The sequence below is a fragment of the Dendronephthya gigantea genome, unplaced genomic scaffold (genome assembly GCF_004324835.1).
Source record: "Dendronephthya gigantea isolate DGI-Jeju-01 unplaced genomic scaffold, DenGig_1.0 000000F, whole genome shotgun sequence".
Taxonomy (NCBI): domain Eukaryota; kingdom Metazoa; phylum Cnidaria; class Anthozoa; order Malacalcyonacea; family Nephtheidae; genus Dendronephthya; species Dendronephthya gigantea.
The window spans coordinates 2,120,506-2,143,079 of record NW_021163010.1 but is presented as its reverse complement, the minus strand read 5'-3'; the positions used below and the strand labels follow the sequence as shown (position 1 = coordinate 2,143,079).

Here is a 22,574-nt window from a genome sequence, read left to right as displayed (position 1 = left end):
TTCCTGTCAAGGTATGTGTCTGAAACAACTGTTCAATTTATTCATTTCTTGTTTTTCTACGTTCAAATCCGACAATATTTATAGTTATGCTGATTGATAAACTATCGAAATATCGATATGGAACTGATAAATTGTGTTCTGACCGTTGAAAAAGTAGAAAAAAATATCGAGTGGCGTAGAGGCCACGTTGCTTGGAAACATATACTTTCAGTTATCCCCAGATTATTCTAAGCATCAATATTTAAGCCACTTTCGTCTGATACGTTTTTCCACACTTACGTCAGTCACCAAACATTGTACATTCCTATACCAACAACTGCACTCAGCATCTTATAGAAGGCCCGGGGCATAATTCTTATTTGGAGCCCATGCAAACTCCTAACCAAAAACGTCACAAAAATGGTATAGTTAATGTAATTTATTAAGGTTTGTTATCAGGGTTTTATTTTTGGGAAGTAAAGCATTTCGAGGAGGTTTGGATCAGTGCATTCTCCCCTAAAGAAATTTGAAATTTACAGTCGATAAAAATGTCATTTCCTTCGTTTTAGGGGTGATATTTTTCACAATATTTAACACATCTGGATCGACCTACCCGGGAAATGCAAATTTATTTTTATGATTATTTTCTGGATTATTTTTGCTTTCAGCAATGGTTTTGTTTATTCCGGGGTCCCCTGCAAACCTGCAGCTCTGAGAAAAGTGCCCCTTGGTGGAAACTTATGCAAAATTAAAATTTACGATAACTTCTTCTATCTAGGTCAAAGCAGCCACAGTGGACTTAACTGAAGTTAGGAATTCTTCGAAAAAGGTTGACGACCTTATTAATACTGGGAATATCCAAGCAGCTAATATGATAGCGATGGGTCTTTTCAAAGGACTTGACGATGAAGATGCAGGAAGTAAACACCATAAATACAACGGACACAAAAAATACAACGAATATCTATTCTGAAGAAGAAGTGGATGAAAATTCAGATCATCATGAAAAGAAAAAAGAAGTAATTTAAATGAATGTATAACAAGTATATTTTAGTTTATGAAATTACAAAAGTTGTATAGTTGTTCATTTTACCTCAAAAACTCCTTCGGTCTGTTTCCTCCGTATCCCAATATATCAACTCCTTTTAGTCAACGCGACCTTTTAGGCAGATGAATTTCGAAGAAAATTTAGGACTAGGTTGTTTATCTGCAAGTTTTATTATGGGTCGGTCGCAAAATGTTTTCACTAATACCAAGCAAACATTTTTTAATATCGTTAATAAATTCCCTGCAGAGGCAGGGAGTTATTTCACCGCAACACAAAAGTTTGACTCAACATGCATGCACTCTTAAAAATTATATGTATGCTATATTTTGTTTCATATATATTTTAATTTTATATAGTCTACTTGTTATTTCATTTAGCTAAAAAAAGTGTACTTTCAAACATTTATCAGTGAATTTTCGCGTATTTATTAACTTACATTGTAAAACATTTTATTCTAGGCACTTAAAATCGTCGGAAAACTCGTCGAAGGTTTGCCGGAGGACCTTGATTCACGGAGACAGATCATTGATACCCTTTCATTTGCAGTGGGGGGCGATGTACCGAAGGACACTCAGGTTTGTTGAGGCCAGTAAAAGTGGAGGAGAAACCTCGGGAAATTTGTTTTGATCAGTAACCTTAAATATTTCTAAGCCATATTTTGTAACAGTAGTGGAAAAATTGCCTTCGTTCAGGCCAGGGTAATCGAAAACTTTGCATGATCGTGAAATCGTCCTCGTTGAATTCAAAAGGCAAAATTTAGTCTTTTTGTTGTTAGTATAGCTAAAAAAAAGAAATGCCGATATAGCTGTAGGTTTGACTAGATATTTTCAGCGATTATTACCAGTGGTAATTAGTTATCAAATTTTATACCGATCCTTAAAATTAAGTTTTTAGTTGTCTTTATTAGTAAAGAATCGCTGGTTAAAAAAATATACTTTCCTGCATGAACAAAGCAGGAACTATTCATCTTTGCTAAAATTTTATTGTAACCATTTTGCTCAAGGTTTCTCATGAGAAATTATCAAATTTTACTAAAAGAAAAAGAACCCAAATCTGGTCACACAGTGCCGATATATTATAAATTAAAATTATTATATTTTAGAAACAATCCCTCGATGCCTGCCTCAAAACGTCTACCTTTCTTAATGATGAGGCCGAGGAAGATATTGGGAATGTTATTATTGAGGATACATCTCTTGGTCTGACAAAATTGTGTGGCAATGTATTAGCCATATCGTCAAAGACTCAAGCTAAAATACGTGAAAAACAAAAGAATAATGAAACTGTTCCGTTAGAAGACACAGATGAGGTAAAATTGCCTTATCATCGTACTACTTTGAAAAAGATAGCTATATAGCTAGGAAATGTTAAAAACTTGGCATTGAAACTGAAAACTAGACTTTCCTTTGTAGGTTAATCGCAACGTTGATCAAGCATTCCAAATTGTAAACGTAACAACTGACTCCATTCTGAAGAAGAAAGTGCCGGATGAACAAAGTGTTTTAATGAAGACAGATAATTTACAACTTTCACTTCGTCGTGCCAGTGCTCAATTAACAAACGGATCGTCTGTGAAGTTTTCAAGTGACAATAATGCGACAGTAGATCTCCCAGATGATTTCGATGTTGGATCTTTGGGTGGCTCAAAAGCCGTAGACATTGTGGTAAATCATCTTTTGTTTAATTTATTCAATCGATCCACTCTTAACGTCGATTTATGTTTTGTAATATATCACGATTAGTTATACATATAAAGACATACCAAGCGACCGCTTCTTTCAAAAAATTTGAATGCCCGCATGAGGATTTTGCATGAAATTCTGCGTCAGCTACTAATTTTCATATATGCATATTTCACAGCAGTTCCCACACTTTGTTTTATAGGGACTGTTTATAAGGGAGAATCCTTATCAAACAAGTACCTCCAATACCTCAGCTGTTGTTGACTCGAGCTCGATTTCCTTGGAACTGAAACAAGAAGATGGTACCCCTCTCAAAGTACAAAATTTACCTGATTATCTTACCATTAAGATTCCACGAAAAGTGCCTGAAAATGAAACCGAGAATGAAAATAATGGAAACAGTGTAAGTACATTATGATGAGATGATGTCCGTTTGTGGTGGAAATTTAGGTATATAGCTTGTTTACGTAACAGCTGTGTTTCGCAGTCCGTATCGTAATATATTCCTTTCCTGAACTTTTTCTATAGACGATTTACAACAAGACAAAGTCTGAAAGAACACAATTAGATAAATTGGTGGTCTATGTTCTTCACTTAAGCTCTGTAAACAATGCATATGTCGTTGAGATTAAACCACACGATAATATGACAAACTTTACAGTCTACTGTCGTCGGGAAGGGACTCCGACTCTGAAAAAATACGACTTCAATTATACATTCAATGTTAACTCTACAGACCCTCTGTTTTTGGGAAATGATACAATAAATGGTCTCAAGTATTATGTTGGAGTTGCAAGTAGCGTCGGAAATGAATTCGTCCAAGCAAATTATACATTTATATCGTATCAAATTGGCTGTAATTTTTACCACGAAGCGAACAAATCTTGGATCTCCGACGGTTGTAAGGTAGGAATAATACTAATTAAGGCTTAGTTTGTGTCGCAATTTGGCCTCGTCGAAAATTCAATTCAAACAACAGATAATAAGATTCATATAGCCTCGTTATCATTTCATTATTTTATTGTTATATCTTATTATTTATTATTTTAGTGTTTGGGACAAAATAACAAAACGCGCCGTATAAACTAGCTCACACTTAATTTATTTATTTTTTGAATGTATTAAAATTCTATTGAATGGAAGGCAATTTTCTCATTTAATTTCCTCATTTACTTAAGCTAGGCAGCCTAGGCTGGCTTAAAATTGTTTTTTTTCTGTGCAACTGAACAGTGGTTTGGTCTTTTTAGCCCGATCGTCGTTCAACTCAGGAGTTGGTTGTATGTTTGTGCAACCACGCTACGTTGTTTGGGTCGAATTTCCTGGTGGCACCCAATAAGCTTGATGTCGCTGCACAGATCGATAACCTGGCAAATCTTGCCGACTATCCTGCACTTCTCGCAACCATTTGTGTCATTGCTGGAGTTTATCTTTTTGCAATGGTTTGGGCACTTAGAAAGGATCGGAAGAAATCTTACAAGGTAAATGTATATGTTTAAATGAGTTGTTTTCGTCTAAAACTAATATGTGAAGACGTAATCGTGAAACCGCGTGGTTGTTTTTTTGTTACTTATTTTAGACTACTCTCCACTGTGCCGCTGATAACGAACCATATGACAACTGCAGATATGAAGTAACTCTTTTCACTGGCAGCCGACGAAATGCCGGCTCAACAGCAGAGGCATCCATAATAATAACCGGAGATAATGGTGACAGCGAACCGCGTTTGTTACAGCGAACGTCAGCGCTCTCCTTCAAAAGAACATCCCAAGATTCATATCTTGTTACCACAGCGAACTCTCTAGGCTCCTTGCAGTATATACGTATATGGCATGATAACTCTGGTCCTGATCCATCATGGTTCCTATCTGAGGTAATCATACGCGATGTTGAGAGTGGAGAACAATATTTCTTCTTGTGTAACAGTTGGCTTGCTTGTGACGAAGGCGATGGTTTGGTTGAAAGACTGATACCAGTCGCAGGCCCCGAGGAACTAAAAGATTTCCAATATTTATTCATGCAAAACACTACGCAAGGATTCAGCGATGGACATTTGTGGTTCTCCATTGTTCTCCGTCCCGCTCAAAGTCGTTTTACTCATGCGCAAAGAGTCACCTGCTGTCTATGTCTGTTGCTCTGTACCATGCTGGTGAACGCAATGTTTTTCAAAGTGCCTGTGGCTGCTGAGAACAATGTTGACGTCGACGTCGGTCCATATCAGTTCACCTGGCATGAAATAATGGTGGGAATACAGTCCAGCTTGATCGTATTTCCAATCAACTTGCTTATTGTATCCATCTTCAGACGCATCGCTGCCAGACCCACAAAGAGTTCAAAATACCTCACTGGAGGCAGTTCAGCAAAACCAAAGAAAACTCCAGGCGTTGCTATAAGTTTGGGGGACATCGAAATGGACAGGAATAAAAGAAAAAATCAATCGAAAAACCAAGCAGGTAAAAGCTATAACCTTTTTGCTGTAAGGTTTTTCTGTCACGTTTTTTTGGCGACCAAATGGCTTTTTTGTATAATTTAATTAAAAAACAGAATATGAAAAAATAGAACATCCTAAAAACTGAAACCACTTTTCCCAAAACACTGATGATCGTGAATCTAGGTTTCTTTACCTATACGTGCATGATCTTCTTGAAAAACATCGCCAATTAAAATAGTTTTTTGAGGTATAATGCAATGGGATATTTTTGGATTTCTTTACAGTCCTAAAGAAACGTCTTAATGTTATTTGTTTTAGATGAAACTCCACATGTGGAGACACAAGGAACTACGAGAATGCGTCTTCTTCCATGGTGGTTTGTGTTCATAGCATGGTTCTTGGTGATCACTACTAGTCTAACAGCGGCTTTCTTTACCGTACTTTATGGTCTTCAGTTTGGTAAACGACGACAAGAGCAATGGTTAACAGCATTAGCTATCTCAGTTTTTCAAGATATTCTGGTGTCACAGCCTATCAAGATATTTGCTTTGTCTCTTTTTGTGGCATTTGTTATCAGGAAACCAAACAATGTTGACGTGAATGAGGAGAATGATAAATTGATACAAGATGAGAGATGGATTCGAGAAAGTTTGCATAACGTAAGGATCTTTTTTCTGTGAACAATGTGTAACTCCATTGAATGTACCGCTGGCAAACTCTATATTTTTAACCTTCAGGCAAATCCAGACGGCAAGGTGAGGGCAAAGGCTGAACGGAAGCCACCTGATGAATTAAAATTAAAAAAGATGAGACTTTACCGTCAGAAAGAGAGGAAGATGTTCGGTGTTTGTCGTGAAGTCATACAGTTCTTTTTCTTCTGGTGGATTGTTTTGCTAATTGCTTATGGTCATCGTGAACCGGATGCCCACAGATTGTCTACATCTATGGAGAAAACATTTACAGATCTTAGTGATGATAGTGAGAATTTTGCCTTTAAAAGAGGATCTCTCAAACATGATATTTTTATGGTATATTGAAAAATCTAAAATATATATCTGATCTACTTACTATATATAAACCTCTATATCAGGTATTAGGTAAATCTATAGGAGGATTTTTAAACGGATCCTGAATATGAAATATTATACGTGCTCTATACTGAAGGTTGTTGTATCATCAATTTCATGATTTCTTGCAGACAAAAAACAAAAAGGATTTATTGATGTGGATTACTGAAGTCATAATCCCGGGGCTCTCGCATGAAAAGTGGTACAACAATATGACTGATAAAGCGGGGTGTTATATATCAGACGGAGTAGGCTATCTCATTGGGAGCCCTAGACTGAGACTTTTGCGAATAAAAGAGGGTAAGCGTCATCATATGAAAGATCGTGTACATGTAGTCAGTTCAATGACATATGTATGTGAAGAGTACTTGAATAATAACTATTTCTAAACTTTTTTTGTTTCTTACAATTGAACGTATTTTGTAGATACCTGCGACATATCTTCAGAACTCGAGGGTAAAATCGACGGTTGTGAAGCTGAGTATTCATTCTCTGATGAATATCGAGAAAAATACAACGATGTTAAGTGGGTGCCTTCCAACATGTCTGCCGCCGGCTACATGTGGCAATACAGAACCCAAACTGAACTTTATGAAAGACCGTTCTGGGCAGATCTGGCGACATATCGAGGTGGTGGTTATGTCCTTAAATTGGAAAAGAAGAAAGATGAAGCTCTCCGACAGATCAATGAACTGAATGGAACCTGGTGGATTGATGGAAAAACACGTGCTGTCTTTGTAGAGTTCGCGTTGTTTTACCCCGGAAAGAATCTTCATTGTATTATTACAATCTTGTTTGAGTGTCCTGCATCTGGGGGATGCTCAGCAACCTTCCAAATCCAAGCCACGCGATTGGATGAATTTATTGGCAACTACAGAATCTTTGTTTTGGCATGCGAACTTGTGTTCATAATATCTATTGCTGTTTTCACGTACAAAACGATTAAACAAATGGTAAATGAAGGCGCCAAATATTGGCATCAGTTTTGGAATTGGATCGAGATGAGTATCATTGCTGTAGGTTGGACATGTTTGGCCTTCTATATCCTCCGATTTATTGCAAACAAATGGACAAAGGCAAAATTCAATGACGACCCAGAAAACTTTGTTAGTTTCCGTTACGTGGCTACTGCTGACCAGTTGTATGGAGTTGTTATTGCTTTTCTGGTGTTTCTTACGTCAATCAAGTTCCTTCGTTTGTTCCGTTTTAATCGACGCATGTCCTTGCTTGGCTCGACATTAAAGTATGCCGCTTGGGATATGTTCAATTTTCTTATCCTGTTTGCAGTGGCGTTTATTGCATGTGTTAGTGTCGCGTATCTTCTCTTCCAAACCAACATCGACATGTTTTCAAGCATCCTGAGCACCACAGAGACCCTGCTGAATATTATCCTCGGAAAATTCAAGTATATGAATCTAAGTCATGATACCTTCGTGGCTAGTGCAGTTGTCTTGGCTGTTTATTGCATCGTGGTCGTATTTCTGCTCATGAATGTGTTCCTGGTGATTCTGAATGATGCATTCAAGGTAGTGAAAGGCGACAACGACCTACAAGAGAATGAATACGAGATCGTCGACTACATGACAGCACGTTTCAAATCTTGGCTTGGATTCCGTAACAAACCATCGCCAACAATTTCTGATTTCGAACACGAGTATGGATTTAAGCCAACCTATGTCGCGCCATTGAAGAAGAAGTACCAGACTCCAGCCACAGTAATCCTGGATAGAAAGATGCAAGAATTGTTGGATTTCGTAGAGAAGCAAGAACATCGCGATGTTGTTGAGAATATGCGCGTTGATCAGTTTGAGGACGATGATTCCAAGAAAAAAGCTCTGTTGCTTTTGATGAGCTGATCAGTATCATAAATATTATATAATCATAATCTATACATGAAAGTTTTTCTTTTGTGTCTACATATATTATTGAAACTACAATTTTTTAGAAACCCTTTATGGAGTGGTTGAATGTTGATGTAATTTTTCGAACTCAGGCAGGTGCCTATAGCTTCACAAATAATTGAGAAAAATAATTGAGAAAATAAGATTGAAGTTGTCAATTCGGCTGAAATCTTACTCAATTTTTTTTCTGAAACCTAATTAAGGTTCTGTTCATTATTAGTTCGCCAGCCAAAGTTAGTCAGAAAATGGACAGCAAAACCGTCCTAAAACGTTACAGCAGACTGTATTTGAATTGACAGTCGAAAAATATATTTGCTTTGAAGTTTCGTCATAAATTTCTTAAGCTTTTATTTACAGCTTGTTTCTTGTAAGCAATGTATTCTGTGATCATAATTTAAAACATAGAAATCTTGTAGATTGCACATTATTCCAATTATTTAATACTGTTTGTTGCAAACATTTTCCCATAACTTATCCCAGCACGAACTCGAAAATTGGACGATTTTGTGGATTTTTGCACTGAATGTAATATTATATAATGATTCATTTATCATAATTATATTGTTCGCGCTGATTTTTGTGCATTGTAATTTATTTGTAAGAAAACATCATGACTTGTGTAGCGAATTTGTAAGAAAATATCATGACTTGTGTGGCGAATTTGAAATAAACGCGTAATCATTACTTCAGATTTATTTTTCTGCTCTGTTTGTTTTTTCTGTTCTGTTTGTTATTGAAATAACAATATTGGTGAACTTTATCAATCGTAAAGTGATTTTAAATCCTTTGCGAAATATCTCTTACCACTTTTTTTATTTGTGCTTTGACATTCTGGGAATCTATCTTAAGCTATGATATTATGTCAAAGCGATGGTGCATATTGATTATTGTTATCATATTATACTCCGAGTAACCAACCGGGCAAGCTGAAAATTACGTACATGAATGATATTGTCCACTATGACGTATCATATATTATTTATTTTGCTCTAATATAGAGTGCAAGGATCATAATACGATAAAATGTTTTCAGACTAGTAATACATTTTAAAATACTGATACAATCAGCATAACGTGTACACTACAGAGTGTATCAAGCCAGCTACATATATACTTTAGCAGTGTCTGTGTAAGAAAACGTTTTCATTGCATGCTTACATTGTCCAATGTTATTAACCGGTTGGATTTGAAATTTTAAACAAAGGCGGCAAATTAACTTAAGATTTAAGAGTACATGATATGAATGCCTTTTTATATATTAATGCCCACGCATGCGTGAAGATTAGATACTTTTGCATTTTAGACTAGTACGTTTTGATCCAAAATAGGAAGTGCAACTGATTCACCACAGCTAAAAAGAGCGTATTAAAATTAGTAAAAATGCAAAGCTTGGTTACGAAATGTTGAAATATGCGGAAAATATAGCCTTGCAAAGTTTGCAAATTTTGTGTACTTTTGTATTACGCCCGGAAATTAATACCACAATGCATTCAGGCCGAAAATGGTAACAATTTCCGTGCGAAGCACAAAAGTATAAACAATGTTTGCAAACTTTGCAAGGCTATATCTTCCTTATTTTACAACATTTCGTAACCAACTTTTTCAGCTGTAGTGAGTTATTTGCACGTAAATTGCCTTTTTTATGTGACTCAACTATACACGTCGTGATTTAAATGCATAATCAGCATAAATTTAAAACTCCCATGACATTTTTATATTGTTGAGATGCCTTTCCGCTCACTAAAACTCTTAAAAAAGATAAATATTACACCATATATAGCTGATCTCTGGTAAGTGAATTCTTCGTCGGGGAAATTACGAGTATAATCCCAACAAAGTCCTAACACTGACTGAACCTAATTTGATACAATTTGATTCGTGTAAGTTAGCCATGGAATGATTACTCTACAGACATCGCCAATATTAGTAGAAATCTACAGTAAAAAATCTTCACCTGCATTTTTATCTTCTCCCCCCGTTTTATGAAACTGAGCCGACTGAGCCGGAGGCTTTTAATTTTAGCGTAAATTTAGTTTAAATAAAGCTTTAGTAGGCCTTTAGAAATTAAGAACGTTGCTCTAGCAACTTTTCCCCCCGTTTAAACTGAAACTGTACGATATTCTGTAGTCGATTTGAGCTCGCTATGGCAATGGCAGCACCTTTGAACTTCCGTCTTGCATTAAACTCGCGGTCGGAAAAAGAAACCTCTTCATCAATGCTTTCTTTCTGGTGATCTTGAATCCAGTGATGATTAAGAATTTCCTGTGCTGTAAATCTCTGTTTGGTATCGATTACCAGTAGTTTACTAACTAAATCTTTGGCATCTTGGGAAACATCGTCCCAGTAGGGAGGTAGGAACTCGTAATCCCCGGCAATAATTAGATCGAACAACTCGTCCTGGTCTTTATTAGGACTGCGGAACGGGGGGAAGCCACATAACATGATGTAGATAATAACTCCAGCAGCCCAGACATCAACTTTGAGACCGTACCCAGTCTCTTCTAATATCTCTGGGGCAACGTAGGTCGGCGTGCCACACACTGTAAATAGAGGTACCCTAACCTCCACGGCTAAACCAAAATCAGCCAGTTTCAAGTGCTTCTTTCCATTTGATGAAATATGAACCTAAAATGTGTAAAGAATAACATTACATTTTAGGTGCTGTTGATAATACTCATTTAAAATACCATATTCTAGCTGGGATAAATGTAATATTTAATTCTTTATCATAGTTAATGAAATTCCCCACAACAAGGTCCACTATCATAGGAAAAATTTTCAATTTTTATCCCACCCACGAAGATCATGAGAACCAGACAAATGTCATGCTTAGTAGTTGTCCCAGCTAATTAATACCTAATTAAACTAATTCTTACCAATAAATTCTCTGGCTTCAAATCTCTATGAACAATATTCTGCTTGTGAAGATATTCTAGTGCATTCGCAATATCTTGCGCAAATGAGCTTGCAATTGGTTCCTCAAACTTTACAGCATTAGATATTTCATCAAATAGATCTCCGCCAGTAATGAGTTCCATTACCAAGTAAACATCAAACTCTGTATCAATGGTATCATACAATTTAACAATATTACCATGGCTACATGCTTTCATGATTCTTATTTCATCCTTCAGCATGTTCTCTTTCCCTACTATTTTCTTTCTGTCAATAATTTTTAATGCATGTTTTTGTTTAGTTTCCTTGTTTGTACCAATCCTAACGACTGCAAAATTACCATCACCAATTTTTTCTCCTACTGAATAAATAAGTTCTATGTTATCAATTTTTTTTCTAGATTCACTTTTTTGTCCTCGATTAAATGCTAACCCATGGCTTGTATCTTCAGGTGAACTTAGTGTCTCTCCTTGGGAAATATTACCTTTTTTCTCAGAACTACTTTTGATATTTGTATCTTTCAAACTTTGGTTATTTTTACCAATGCTCTGATCTTCATTCTGAGAGCAGTTTTTCTTTCCATTCTTAGGTGTACACTTTTGCACAGTCTGTTTGTTCACAATATTTTCCTTAAGTCCCTGGGTAGAATTCAGAGAACTCGTGTTACTATCATTTTCGCTCTTCCTTCTAATTGTGGGCAGTTTCACAGAATTCTTAGATTGGGGATTGCGTGGGGAAGGTCTGTGGTGGGTGGACGGACTGACATCACTTTCATCTGTGCTGTTGATTGATGGTAATCTTATTTTCTGCGATCCATTCACCTTAACACCCTGAATTAAGTCTTCTAAGTCAGAAACATTAAATTTTTCATTTCCAACAGCAATAAAACAATCATCTTGCTTAAAAAGATCAGAGAGCTCAGTCAAACGCTTGCCAGTCAGATCATACAAACGTCGAACACCATTAGTTCCCCATACACCAATGGCCAAAGTCACCTCGTCTAACACTTGGTCGAAGGTCTGGGCGGTTCGTTTGTTCAATAAAACCTTTGCACTTCTTCTAGGCTTATGCCCATACCGAATCACTGTTATTATTCTAGGTTTGATAGTATCAGATCGTTTCCTGGGTGATGTCTGCTCTGTCGAACCTTTAGAGGTTGTGTAATATTTAGTCGATTGTGTCGCTTTGTCTTTGTTAACATGCTTCGAAGAATTCCAATATGGAAGATTGTCACCGACACCATATCTTAAATTCTTAAGTTTGGGAAATGACGAACAGATGTATCCCTGGCCACTTTCGAATTCTTGTAAATTTTCCACAGCTTTTCCAGTTTTTGTGAGTACATATCTTGCTCCGAGCGGTAGGTTTAACAACCTTGTAAGATCATTCAGCAACGTTTCCATATTACGATACTTCTGAGGAGTAATAGCTAGTTTATAGCCTCTAAAAAACTTGTCTCCGTTTTTATAAAAAGTCACTACTTTTGGAACCACATTTTTGGCTGCTCGTATAGCCATATTATACATATAAATTCCGTAATAAAAATAAACCTTTGGTATATCACGAGTTATTAATAAGCCATATGATATTGTTTACATTACAGTGTGACTCTTGCTAAAGTTTGTCCATGTATTAGATGGCTATGATGGGATATATAGCCTGCTGGGATTCTTTATATGGATCGTCCACGAAGATATTATAAATACGAGTCTAAACGTGGGAAACGTTTCATACAACTCACAGGATATCACTATATCCGGCAGACCCCACGTAATTCTTCCTCACCGACAAGGCAATCCAAAATATTCACAAGTTCGCCAGACAAGCAAGCAATTTGAAGAGGCTAGTATGAATAACCTCTGTCCAAAACGTTGACGTGAAGTTGTTTTTTAGTTCAGCTATATATCAGGAAGTTCTCTCAAATGTTGCAAATAAAGCTTCGCTTTATGAATTTAAACAAAACCGAAATTTTTTTCGCACGTTTATATATAAATTTATGGCACACAGGTAGCTATAGCAACAGTAGACAATTATAACGATATGTTTCATGTTCGTCGTTATGCAGTGCATAAAGTATTCAAATTTTAACAATAGGATATTTTACTTGTCAAATGTATGTCTTACGGTTTATGGACGTCTACAAATAATAATTCTCATATTTTGTAGACACAGTGTCACATCGCATTACTTTTGTATCATTCATTGGGCTTTGTAAATTGTAAACCCAGCAAAAATGATATAAACGAATGGTAGTATTGTAGTAAATCAGCAAATTATACAATAATGTATAATGGAAGCTATGATTATGTACATGACAGTTTGTGCAGCTGAAATAAAATGACGCTGAAATTTATTATGGTGGAGCGGGGCGTCACATTATTAAAAACTTGACCATTCCTTATTGGATCATTGAAGTCAAGAGCAACTAATCTTTTCCGGATCAAATTACTCAAATAACTTATTACTTATAGGACTGAATTTCCATGAAACTGGATACCGCATATCTTAATTTTGTCAAACTCCCCGTGTTTTAACAATCTAAAGATTTTTCAAAAATATGAAGATTGCAAAATCTGTAAAATATCATCAGCAAATTATGAAAGAATTTTTAGAAGAGGTCCATGGTTTAACAGATGATGCGAGACCCAATTATGTATTTAGTAATTACAGAGAATGAAAACATTTCATTAATGCTACTGCTTTCAACATGTGTCCTCTTTATCAATCTAAAAATATATAGCATAATAAAACACCTGCATAGCACCAACTTCGCAGTTAAAAACTTCAAATGTAACTAAAATTAACTGGCTAAAAGTTTTGAGATCTTCAACGATCCTTATATCGATAGCCATAGGGAGCTCGTTATATACCTTACGGCACCCGTAAATTGAAAGGATTGCCTATTGAACTTTAGTTTTAATTTTGCCAGCCTGACTAGAATAGCTTTATTTCTTGTGTTCTCGCATGAGTACTGGTTATTAAGTTGAAAATATCCATCTCGAGACCGCAACCACTTTCCTGAAGTGTGGAACCGACCATGCAAGAAATACGCGGCAAGGCTGATCATAGGGGGAAGGGGGGGGGGGGGGCGTAGCTTACTTGCCGCAAAAAATTAGAAACTTCACCTTCAAATTTAAATAGCAAAAAAAAGATTTAAGCCTTTCCACGTTCAAGTCACTTTTTTCAGTAAAATATGAGTGTCATAAAAATCGGCGTTGTCATTTCAACTGTTGGCTTTTATGGCGGCCTTTAATTTGGCGTCAAAGATGGCGTTCCAGTCTTCTTGAAACTCACTGGCAACAAATCAACTAACAATATCAACTAAAGCCAATTACAAAGTAAACAATCCAACCCACACCAAGGATCGATTGCTCATTCCATTATGATCGAGAACTGATTTAAATATTCGATTAAACTCGCGAAATTTAAAAACATCAGGAATGATTTATTTTATACTAGAAAAAGCACACCAAATCATAAACAGAATCCAATTGTTTGTGCCTGTACGTTCAAAAAAGCGACAGTGGAAAGCAGCCTTAATTGATCATAATTATATTGCATGTTTTTAAATTAGCTATATTTCCGGAATAAACATTACATATATTCATGCATAACCAATAACAACGAAATACCAATTCATTTCGCAATCCAAGTGACTTCAAGACTAAAAGGCATTTCCTAGTGACTTGTGTATTTGTGTATAATAATGGAACTTTTAAAGAGTTTATTTCTTCTTTCGCTTATTACTTTTGTCTCTAGCGATGAAGTACATTCTGATGGGGATGCTTTTAAAAGTATTTTAACGAAATTGTCACCGAATTCGACCGCGACGTCACTACGCCTACAAGACGTGAAGTCAATTTTATCGAAGCTTGGAATACATCGTTGTTCAAATGCCACCGAACACAAGGTACAAAATAGTCATATCTTTTAAAGTTATGACCTGGCAGATAGTAAAAGAGTAAAGGTTTTTTTATAAGAAATTGCATGTTTTCGCCTCCTCACAGTAACAATTTTATCAGTGGCAAAACTTGGCTGAATAACTGAATAACTTGGCTGATGTCACTGATCGTTTTGTAATTTCGTCGTTACGACGTTACAATCTTATAACTTTGTAAAAGTGTGTAGAATGTGCTTATAAATAAGTTGGGTAAAATAAAATAGCGACCGGATCGATGCTGAGACATTGATGCTGAGACATTCCATTGGCATTGATGCTTGAGAATAACACTAGCCATCTCTTCCATAATATACGTAACAAATTCTGTGGCCGTTTAAAACATGTATTCCCGCAATAAAACTTGCGTTAATGGCCGGATTTCACGGGCAAAATTTTTTAGCTAAATGCGACATATTTTGCCTGCTTTTTTGAATTGTGAGGAATCAAGTAGAAACAATGTATTCGAACGGTCGAAATTCAGAAATATTTCGCCGTGAAAAGGCCTGTTGATTCAGGCCTTATAACGTTCGCATGAAAGGTTAAAGAATATAATTCTTGGAAACTGCATGATATTTCTAAACTGCTCGGTATAGAAATTCGGCATCAGCAAAACAACATCAGAGCTCGTTACAACATAACCCCAAACTCGGTATGTTATTCCGATATAGTGTGTCACATCTGAAACATTGTTCAAGATTTTCAATATTTCAACATCATCATCAGTGAACGAAACGGAGTTTTCAAAGTTTGCGCAAATAATGATTTACGCACTACTACCAAATGAGGAGCATTCGGATGAACATGATGATGATCACGATCACGATGATCACGATGATGGTGATAAACATGGTGAGAACGATGAAGACCATCATGACGATGATGACGATGATGACGATAGAGAAATCATCAAAAATATTGATGTTGATAAAGAACTTATGGAAAGATATGGAACACAAAATTTTTGTGAACAAATTGTTGACCAGTTGTTAAAAGATGTCAATAAAACAATAGGAAAACAACTATCGCGTGAGAAAGAGGTAAGTTCAATGCACGAGGCCGGTTGTTCGAAAGGCGTTTAGCTTAAACGGTGGATAAGTTAAAAATGGAAAACCAAATGATCTATTTATTGAACAACGGAGCTGAAATATTTCGATGTAAATTGTTTAATTGTCAATGGAAGTACATATTAAATGCATAAGATGCAGGTTCAGTCATTCACAAGATGTATGAGAGTATTTTTAAGCTTTGGCTCATCCACCGTTTAAGCTAAACGCCTTTCGAACGCCTCTTATCGGGTACATCGGACAAGAAAATCCTATTAACTAAGCAACTTTCGAATTTCGCCGGATCAACATTCGCCGGATCTATAACCAAAATTGCAAATATTAAATATATTTGCTTTCATCTTTAAGACTTTAAGCCACTTTAAGCCGCTTTATTTGTCTTATGGTTTACATGCCCAAAGTTATTAAGTTGATGGATGAAAACTTATGACATGCATAAAAGGATAATTATGCCGTAATCTCTGCCGGTTATCTCTTTCATTTTATATGAACAGAAAATACTTGATCAATATCAAAACACTTGAAAGCGCACTTTAAGGCCAATTTTGAACATTGTCCATGGCGACAATTCTATTATTATGGTTCTCACGACCACGTATTGCGTATATGTGAAGACCCAAGACTAGTAGAAACTGACTCATCAAAGAATCGGTATTCTTTTTGGCATAAATGCACGAACATGCAAAGTCAAAACAAAAAGCAGAATGGACGTCGTGGGCGGTGAATCGAAAGCCTGATTTTAATTCGTTTTTAGCATATATATGTATAAGCCCTGGTTTGTAGCATGAGATAAACACATCAAACATTTCGGCTTAAATTCATGCAAAAGAAACAAAACCGGGAATTATTCTTTTGAAATCTCTCTTTTCTGGGCCTTTTCTTTCTTGTTTTATACTTGTGCTCATGGCTGTGTGTGGATGCTTGTGACGCATGTTTCACTGTTGAACCTCTCGTCTTTTCCTATACCTGCGAAGCTCTGCGGGTTGCACCATTTCAAACAACTGAACCATTCAAATTCAAATTATTCGTAACGTACACGGTATTGCGAAAATTTGACAGCTCTGCAGGAAGTTATCCCTGCAACCCTTTAATCGATAACAGCCAATGTAATTAGCACGCCATTGCCTTTGCAACTGTTTAAATAATTGAATAGGTTGAAGTGTAGACCAAGCCTATATTTAAAATTCCAATACAACTACGATCTTTTCTGCCTTTGGAACAAAGCGGATTTTGGGGAGAAATTCCGATCTTGTGTTTCCGGCCACACAGAGTGACATAAGCAAAACAACTGCAATCCTTTGAAACCCGGCCGTTCAGGATTTCGCTGCGAATGATCCCCAGGAGCGGGAAAACGCAATTAAGAAGAATTTCATGCTTGGATTTTCAATGCACAAAACTGAGCTGGAATTCGTATGCTCTCATTCCTCTGTTAGAAAATCAAATCATAATTTAGTCAAAGAATCAGTAAACGTTGTTACGTAACAGTATATCAAACCACTAACCACATCACGCTATTTAATGCTTAAAGTGTCGGAATGTTGCCATTATCATTCACTTTTATCCATGCAGTAGATCGCATTTTAAAACTCCAGGATTATGCAAGGCGAGTAAAAAGCTAATGCCTTTCATATCGGAATTACTGCATCCCATTAAACAACCTTGCTTTTGTCCCCAACAGACCTAGGACGCATGCAGTTATCTATCGCTAGATTAGAATGCATTTGCACTAACAAAGAGGACAGAAATCGCGTTTCATATTGATTAATAATTCACTAGGTAACTTTTATTAAATCACAGCTTCGCAGCCGCTACAGGCAAATTCGCATGTATGATCAGTCATTTTGATCAAAAACAGAAAAGGATCTCTTTCCGTCGTTGCCGTTTACTCTCCCAGCGGGCTGTTTGTGGTTGAAACGATTGTCCAATGCTATTATTTTACTGTCTTTTATTTAGTGTTTCTCTAGTGATGATATTTTCCATCAACTAAATATTTCGAGCGATGACGATGACAGCAAATCTCATCTGCCAGAGATAAGTGTGATCATCATATCAAGATTATTATCAAGGACAATGCATCGATGTTAGATACCAATCCCCTCTACCTTGCTCCTCGTATTTTGTCAACCAATTGTTTCAGGAGTACGCAGATCTAGAAAATAACGCCATTAGTGAAAAGAAATTTAAAGAATTACTAAAGAAGTTAAAAATCGGAGGACCCGACGAGGAATCACATGACGATCATGACGATCATGACCATGATGACCATCATGACAAGCATGGTCGTCGTCGTCGTCGATCCATAAACGATCTTAGCTATCCCATTAGGTCGCAGATTAGCGGGAATTCAGCCATTCGTAAGGGACGATATCGGAGAGAAACCGCTCATAATGACACCGCTGTTAATGATGGAAGCAAGAAACCGAAAATGTATCAAAAGGTATATTACTTAGAGTGCAGGGCTCTCACAATTTAAATATGCATACTTTTCATTGTGGGGGAGGATGTTTTGAATAAGCTGAGATAAAGAACATTTGAAAAGAATATATTAAATATTTCTCCTTCCCCTCAAGAGAGTCAAACTTTTCTAAGAAAATTTCCTTAAAATTGAGAATGCTGTTAGAGTGGGTATTGATGTTGTACTTTTAGTGATTATCAATCTCCTAGCTGAGGGACGAAATTCTTAGTCAGTATTATGAATCTTAATATACGCTAACTCGATAGGTTTTATATTATATATAACTATAGTATTAACGCGGGACGCGGGTAACAAGGCCTGGTGCCAAGTTTGCTTCCTCGGGCTAGTCTGTAGAAAAACACTTAAATAAAGGTTGTTTAAATAAATGTATAGCTTAATACTAAGCTTGAAAAAGAAATATTTTTATCAAGTTTATTATAAATCTTTTGCAGTAATTACGTAATTACACTGAATATTCTAAAAAGTAAAAACAGACACATGTAGCTACAATTATACGGTGACATGGATAAAACTATCAACAGAATGAGAACTGAGTGTATGTAATACACTACTGAGAAAAAATATCATATGAAAGTACAAACAAACAATGTTAAAAAGGTGTTAAGGCCAATCTCATCTATATAGTCCAGAAATGCGTTCTATATTGCTTTTTATAGATGTTGAACAATATATTGTTTTTTTTAGTGTTTTACCGTTGACGAGTTTTTTTATATTTACCAAATAAAGAATAAAACTGAGGGTTTTGATAAGACGAAATTTCAAAGCGTTAGTTCAGCTCTACTTCAGCAAATAGAAAGCGACGTTTGTATTAAAGCTGGTCATCCTCACGATGAGAAAGATGTTGCAGACAAACATAGTAAGCTTCTAGTTCTGAAAAATAAATTAAGAGACCCTGACAGACAATAGACCCTAGGAACGTCCCTAGAAAGCTAGGCCAGACAAGCAGTCTAGTTTGTATTAGATAGCAGATTTTCGGACAGACGAATGTTAGAAATGTCAGAAACGTAAAATGACATAGCGAGCCAAAACATCTATATTGCATGGCATTGCGTGCATGTCCCATGCTTTTACACCGTCACCGAGGATATGGTTAAAAAGGATGATATTTCTTATTTTCTTTAGAATGGGGCTATGGCATGCTGGCTGTTGCCATTATCAGCTTCTGCTCGATTTTAGGAGTTGCAATTATTCCGTTCATGGAAAAGATATTTTATCAAAAAGCAGTTATGTTCCTTATTTCATTGGCAGTCGGTACATTGGTTGGTGATGCACTGCTACATCTTTTCCCGCACGTGAGTAATTTTAAAAACATATTTTATACACGTTGGAATAAAATCTATAAATTGCCGTTTTTAGTCAGACAAGGTTTTTTATTGGTAGAGAGTATTCTCTAAGAACGCCATTATCTGATGACTTAGAAAAAGGGTTAAGTTAAGTGTCAGACAGTAGAATTTTTAGTAGAGAAATGATCTGATTTTTACATTTTGAAGGCACTTGGTTTTCATGCTAATCATGATCATAGTCATGGTTCTGAGTCAACGGGTGAGAGTGAAGACAGAGACTATTTATGGAAATTTCTTGTCGCAACTGCCGCTATTTATGTGTTTTTCATCTTTGAAACTATAACACACCTGTTTCTACGCAAGTCAATTGGTCAATCACATTCCATGGAGGTACGTTAATCAGTCAAATTAGGTCTCGATGACATGATAGAATAATATGTTTAAAAAGAAGAGGATATAATTGGACTCCTGCATGTGTTTGACTTGCAACAGTGTAAGAAAACAGCATCAATTTAATATTTCAGCATACTCGACGACACAAACAAATTAATTCACATGATCATGATCACAATGTAACAGAGGTAGCTGCAGTGGAATCTGGTTACAGCCATAAGAACCCGGGTGTCGCATCAATGAATATGGTAGGTGGAGTGACAGGCAACGAATTTCTTCCAGTTGTCACATTGCTTTATTTCATATTTTTGTATCCACCCGCTCAAATCATAATCTTCCAAATAATCTATGTTGATCATTCATTACATTTGATCTTAAAGGGTTACGTGAACAGTGGAGGGCCTGACGAATTTGGCAAAAGCCAGAACGTCAAGGTATAACTTTGATATTTACCATTTCATGAACACCATGCATGCAGGGTTGATGAACACCATGCATCTAGATTATTGAATAAATTAGTCGAACATTATTATGATCATAATGTTCGTTTTCTTTGTGCTCAAAGATCAAAGGGCCAACCACAACATTATTTGGCTTCTGTAATTTTTCGGTAATCTGGCAACCGTGATGAACACATTTGAAATCAGTTGAATTTACGAATTTTATTGAGTGCTATTTGTGCATCATTCCTTTTTTGGGAGGGGGAGAGCAGACACACAGCCTTACACCACACGAAGTAATATTTTTTCTGTATGTTCACGTATGTGAAAAGGATGAAAATGTTCCAAAGACATCGGAAATCAGAGAGGAAGGAGAGGTTAAGAAAACGATTTCTGCGGTGGCATGGAATATCATTATTGGTGATACAATCCATAATGTTGCTGATGGTATAGCCATTGGCGTGGCGTTCTCGGATAGTATAGCTGGGGGAATAAGCACTTCTATCGCAGTGTTCTGTCATGAGCTGCCTCATGAATTAGGTAGGTATCCATCTACGAAGTTAAGAAGTGTATGGATATCTTGGATTCCAATAATCTTTTCTTCATTATCTCGTATATCGGAGTTAATACCGGAAACGACCTTTTCCATCTGTCTTTGAGCATTCAGTTTTTCTGAATGGTAAACGAAATATAGCATCACTTCAAAAATATCGCTAATAGAAAACTCGTTCCGTTGGTGAGCAGGCATGCAGATACGTTTTGAAATGTAGTGATTATATCGTAGTTCAATTGTTTGGAGATGAAGGGGTATAGCTTTTCCCGTGGAAGGGCGGATGGTTTTTCTTATACAATTTGAAGGGGGAGAGGCAACCTCGCAAGCCAGGCTCTTTTACCTACGCTCCTCGCGGGCCACGCTGGCTTGCGAGGTTGGGGAAGAGGAGGGATTGGAAATATTTTCCTTTGTGTCTGGACGTAAAGTAAAATTGCACTGTAATTTTGCTCTATAAATGTCTGCATGAATTAAGATGACTACACCAGTTATATCCTTTTCCGTCGTAAGAATTTTTTTTTACAGCCTCAAAAGAGTGGTAGCAAACCCAGCCCAGAATAATGCATGTTACTGTTTTCTTCATTCACAGGTGACTTTGCCGTGCTGCTAACAGCAGGGATGTCTGTGAAGAAGGCATTGCTTGCTAACTTTATCTCAGCTTGCTTCTGTTTCGTTGGCTTGGTCATGGGAATACTAATTTCGGACGTCAGTGAAGACATTAATTTATGGATTTTTGCTGCAACTGGTGGATTCTTTATTTACATCGCACTTACTAACATGGTATAACCTCAAACGAAGCATAAAACTCAACAGCCTTAATTCAGGGGCATGCATGTATTATTTGCTAGAAATATTGTATGACGATTCTGACCATTCCTAGTGTCTTGCATGGTTTCTGTTGTACCTGATTAAAGTCGTCAATTACTTTCTTTTTGTTCCGTTTTAGTTACCAGAGTTGATGCACAGTGCTGAATTCAATGCGGTATCATGCTTTTCAAGATTTCTCTTTCAAAATTTGGGCATTCTAACTGGCTTTGCAATCATGTTTCTGTTGTCCTACTTCGAGGAAGACATAAACATTGAATGAAGACTTCCCCGGCATGCAAACTGAGTTCAACTGATTCATATTCATATTTATCATTTGTATGCACATGATGAACTCAATTTTACAATGTTCCACGTTTTAACTTACCAGCATGTAGTGTCTAGCGTTTTATAATGCACAATGGTGTATATATAACCCTTTTATAATCCACAATGGTGTATGTAAACTTTTTTTATGTTAAGATTATACTGCATAACCATTACAATAAATTCAAAAACCGTTGCAATAAACCGTTACGCAAACTTTTACTGTTATTCTTATTCCAAATATGTTCTAAAGTTCGGTTTGCCCTATGTAAATTATCAATCTCCTACCGTAAGCTT

The 22,574-nt window shown here is 36.4% G+C and overlaps 3 protein-coding genes across 3 annotated transcripts; 2 read left to right on the top strand and 1 right to left on the bottom strand.

Annotated features, from left to right (window-relative positions):
* The first annotated feature begins 787 nt into the window (after positions 1-787).
* Positions 788-8,789, top strand: LOC114519689 (polycystic kidney disease protein 1-like 2). Its single transcript, XM_028539863.1, has 12 exons — positions 788-998; positions 1,486-1,602; positions 2,130-2,336; positions 2,440-2,691; positions 2,912-3,112; positions 3,238-3,615; positions 3,957-4,187; positions 4,286-5,159; positions 5,456-5,796; positions 5,875-6,165; positions 6,336-6,504; positions 6,631-8,789. The coding sequence occupies exons 1-12, from the start codon at positions 885-887 to the stop codon at positions 8,058-8,060; spliced, it is 4,605 nt and encodes a 1,534-aa protein (XP_028395664.1). The 5' UTR covers positions 788-884; the 3' UTR covers positions 8,061-8,789.
* Positions 8,790-8,814: 25 nt separating this feature from the next.
* On the bottom strand, positions 8,815-12,998 carry LOC114519693 (serine/threonine-protein kinase DCLK1-like). The gene is made up of 2 exons (XM_028539869.1): positions 10,982-12,998; positions 8,815-10,730 (listed from the first exon to the last, which is right to left on the bottom strand). Exons 1-2 carry the CDS (start codon positions 12,524-12,526, stop codon positions 10,170-10,172), a joined length of 2,106 nt encoding a protein of 701 aa, XP_028395670.1. The 5' UTR covers positions 12,527-12,998; the 3' UTR covers positions 8,815-10,169.
* A 1,660-nt stretch (positions 12,999-14,658) lies between these two features.
* On the top strand, positions 14,659-22,485 carry LOC114521852 (zinc transporter ZIP10-like). The gene is made up of 11 exons (XM_028542415.1): positions 14,659-14,910; positions 15,609-15,977; positions 17,958-18,441; positions 19,165-19,336; positions 19,603-19,772; positions 19,971-20,153; positions 20,288-20,404; positions 20,537-20,590; positions 20,929-21,136; positions 21,736-21,926; positions 22,093-22,485. Exons 3-11 carry the CDS (start codon positions 18,430-18,432, stop codon positions 22,231-22,233), a joined length of 1,248 nt encoding a protein of 415 aa, XP_028398216.1. The 5' UTR covers positions 14,659-14,910; positions 15,609-15,977; positions 17,958-18,429; the 3' UTR covers positions 22,234-22,485.
* Positions 22,486-22,574: the final 89 nt, after the last annotated feature.